Source organism: Rutidosis leptorrhynchoides, chromosome 11 (assembly GCF_046630445.1).
Source record: "Rutidosis leptorrhynchoides isolate AG116_Rl617_1_P2 chromosome 11, CSIRO_AGI_Rlap_v1, whole genome shotgun sequence".
NCBI lineage: Eukaryota > Viridiplantae > Streptophyta > Magnoliopsida > Asterales > Asteraceae > Rutidosis > Rutidosis leptorrhynchoides.
The window spans coordinates 160,099,348-160,103,323 of NC_092343.1; the positions used below are offsets into that span (position 1 = coordinate 160,099,348).

Sequence of the window (3,976 nt, forward strand, 5' to 3'; positions counted from 1 at the left end):
AACCCCTTTCTCGCTCTACGAAGGGTTTGGTTGGTGAGAAATTAGGTAGAAATGAGATCTAGATCTGATCTCAAGCTATAAATACGTCCACATGTGAAAATACCGAGATTCCTCTCAAATAAGCCTAAAAAGCGTGTTTAAAACTGATCTGGCAACATGGACGTCGTTCCAGGGTTAGGAAAGTCGTTCCTTTACACGTACTCAGGAACATCGTTCCACATAATAGAACGTCTCGTTCCCCAAACTGCTCAAAACATGTTCTGTTCAACTTTACTTCTAGAACGTCGTTCTTGCTTTTGGAACACCGTTCCTCTACTTGGAATGTCCTTCTTGCTTCAGAAAATCAGGGTCTTACATAAGTACTCTGCAAATGTTTGATATTATCTATCACATTGTACAGTGTCATAACATTTTTATATTTTCTAAGTTTACATGTTCCAATGAAAGAAATACTTAGGTCCAATTATATTAAATCCATCAAATTAATCTAACTCTGATGATTACTAAATTATTTAATCTGTTTTGGTTTAAAGAATTCAAATGTTGGTCTGTATACATAAAGCTAAATTTAAAATAGAGTTTAAAATTAAACAAGGGACCAATTTTGCAAATAAAAATTTTAGGTTTTGGAGCATACACACAAAACAAAAGTGGAGGGATGTTTACTTAATTACCTTAACTTATTACGGAGTATAAACTACAGTCACCTAAACCCTAAAAACTATGAAAATCTTGAAACGAATGGCTTCTCAATTTGGGCGCTAAACTCTAATCAGTACTCCGATGGATTCATCTATAATTCTGAATATGGGTAAGTTTATTTTTACCTCATAATTTGGTTTAATTCTTTCATATAAACGTACTTATGTTTGAAAAAACTTGATTCCTGTTGTAATTTCTATCTATTCGACTTTTTATCTTCTGGTCTCTAATTCTATAATAATACATACATACTTTATTCCAGTTGATTCGTAGGTCCTGGTTTGGCAACTTTATGTAATTATCATTGTTATAACCTAGTTGGCGATTTATTTTAATCATATCCAAGTAATCGAAATTATACGTAGACATTTATTAGAAGCCCTAAAAAGTGAAGTAGCAAGTATGATAGGATTGACTTAGTGTAAAAATAGCCTTATTTTATGAGTGTCTGCTTGGAATCAAGGTCTAACACTTGGGTTTAAGAAAACAACCTTTTCATCCAACAAGACCTTCATTTGATACACCTATGTTGGAGCTGAAACAATAAGACCTTCATTTGATACATACTTAAGTTAGTACATTGTTCATCCTAGTGCCTATAAGGCTACGCTGTCTTATTTCGGCATGATGCAAAAATGAGTTTGTTAAGGATAAGTCACTAGCTATACATCTTTCATTTCTTTGTGAGTACTTCTTTCTTCAAAGCAAAACCAGATGTCGACCTTAGCTATAACTCTGTATGTATAAGGAAATTGTTTCTCGTATGCTTTTGGATACTGCGTAGTATTGCTTTAGGATGGACACTATTACGACCATTTAAGATTTCATAGCCCCCATTTTTACCCTTAATAACTTTTTGAACCTTCTTGTTCGACTACTCAACTTTGTTTATTTCTGCAATCGCCTCGTTTCTCTCTTTGAGATGTTTATTGTTGTCTCTACTTATCTCTTCAGTAGTACACTTGTATTATTAACCACTTGAGTACTTTGTTCCACCACTTAGTTATGTCATCCGACATCATTCCCATGATACAACCCTTCTTTTGTAAGGAGAATGTTCATTTCCTGATAGTTGATGAAAATGTTACTATCGACAGTCAGCGGCATATTATTAAGAGTGTGAAGAAAAATGCTTTCAACCTTCAATAATAAGTATTGCAGACAAGTGTTTATTTTGTTACTTGTCATGTTAATTTCAAGTCCATTTACAATAAAAACACAAATCAAGAGTATTACGATGGATTTGTTTTTCTTTATTGAATTTTATGACAGGTAATAATTATAATACTAAGAGGAGGCTTGTAACTTGTACCGAAGTGGATAGATTCAGTAACTTGCCCGAGAATTTGATTGACTTGATTTTAGAGAAGCTTCCAATTCAAGATGCTGTGAAGACACATGTTTTATCAAAAAGATGGAGGTACAAATGGACCTCAATGAGGTCGCTGGTTCTTGATAAACGTTTCTCTGAAAAGTTTGCCAAAAAAGGAGCTTTTGGTCATAATGGGTTTATTAGGATCACAAACCAAATCTTTTACTTTCTAAAGGGTCCTATCTTAAAGTTACATCTTCACATACCAAACATGATTCTTGATAGCTTTCAAGAAGTCGATCAGTGGATGTTATCCTTGTCAAGAGACGGTGTTAGAGAACTTGTCATTATTAATAAAAAACGACGTTATCAACTTCCATGTTATTTTTTTCGTTGTCTAGAATTAAGAAAGCTCAAACTTGGAAACTGTATCATTAAACCATCACTCGAGTTTCAAGGGTTTCTCTATCTCAAAAATCTCTCGCTCAAGAATATTGAATTTGGGGCTAACTTGCATGGAACTATCATCAACATACCACAACTTAAGAAGTTGAAACTGTTTGAATGCACCAATGTTTACAATTTCAAGATCAAGTCTACAAAGTTGTTTGTGTTAGTGGTCATAAGTTGCCCTGATGCAACCAGTTATTGAATAGTAAATCGGTTGGTATAGTTTTCCTAAAACCCATTCAAGGAGTTGAAAGAGTTAATTTGGCTAGCTTGTTAAGTAATATGCCATGTCTTTGTAGTTTACTTATCAACGGGTATTTTCTCCAGGTATTATTTTGAACTTAAATTCTAATAATTCATTTTTGTTCTCATATATTCTTTCATATCATCGTCCATATCTTCTTTGGTAACTTAAAATCTCACTTTCATCCTCCTAGTTTTCTATTGCAGAAAATATTCCCAAGTGGCTTCCACACCCTGCTAATAGTTTAGAGTTACTCACCTTATACGAATTCAAATTTGGTGATTTGTTTCAACTTCAAGGTGTTTTATGCATTCTTCGGAACTCGCCTAACTTAGAACGACTTGATTTCGATTATCAGGTAAAGAGTGCTATACGTTTTCTCTTGTGCGTTTTGTGTTGTGTGTGCTTTTATAATAATCACGTATTTAGATGTATTTCTAGGGTTTTTTGAATACACAGTCAGTCTCACTTCTAATGTATTTCTAGGATCTTGAGAACATGCATTTGGATTTGGATGTGAAACCAGCATTAGCTTATTTGGAAGCGTTTGACTGTTTGCACCAAACATTGAATGGATTAAAAACTATAAATATAATGGATGTCGAAAGATCAAGACCTTTGTTGCTCTTTATAAAGCTTTTACTTGAGCATTCTCCCACTCTTGAAAAGATATCAATCCGACCCCGTGAAACTAGTGATGCGAATGAAAAATTCAACTTCGCTAAGGATGTTATACGGTTCCCACGAGCTTCCTCGAAAGCAGAACTTGTCTACTTGGATCCTTAACCACAATTCATTAATGATTTTAGTTATTGTCTCTCGTTTCCAATGTCTTGCTTGTTGTGGGACATGACAATTAATACATAAAATTGGATGATCGTTTTACATTTTTGATTTTCTAGTTCTCTTTATATAATGTTTGATGAGAGGAATATTCAAATGAAACCAATTCTTAAGTTGAGATCTAAGAATCAATCAGAGTGCGACATGTGGCGCGATAATCACATGGATTGAAATTTTTTTTTTTAAATAAGAAAATATATATATATATATATATATATATATATATATATATATATATATATATATATATATATATATATATATATATATATATATATATATATATATATATATATATTTAAAAAAAAATTTTCAAATTTAAAAAAAAAAAAAAATTTCGAAAATTTTTTTTTCAATTTTTTTTTTCAATAACATGTGATTGGATTTGAAATGCAGTAAATCACATGTGATTCTGCATGCTAATC

At 32.3% G+C, this 3,976-nt stretch overlaps 1 protein-coding gene across 1 annotated transcript; it reads left to right on the forward strand.

The window, feature by feature from the left end:
• The first annotated feature begins 807 nt into the window (after positions 1–807).
• LOC139875141 (F-box/FBD/LRR-repeat protein At1g13570-like) lies at positions 808–3,494 on the forward strand. Its single transcript, XM_071862504.1, has 4 exons — positions 808–811; positions 1,975–2,658; positions 2,915–3,066; positions 3,195–3,494. The coding sequence occupies exons 1-4, from the start codon at positions 808–810 to the stop codon at positions 3,492–3,494; spliced, it is 1,140 nt and encodes a 379-aa protein (XP_071718605.1).
• Positions 3,495–3,976: the final 482 nt, after the last annotated feature.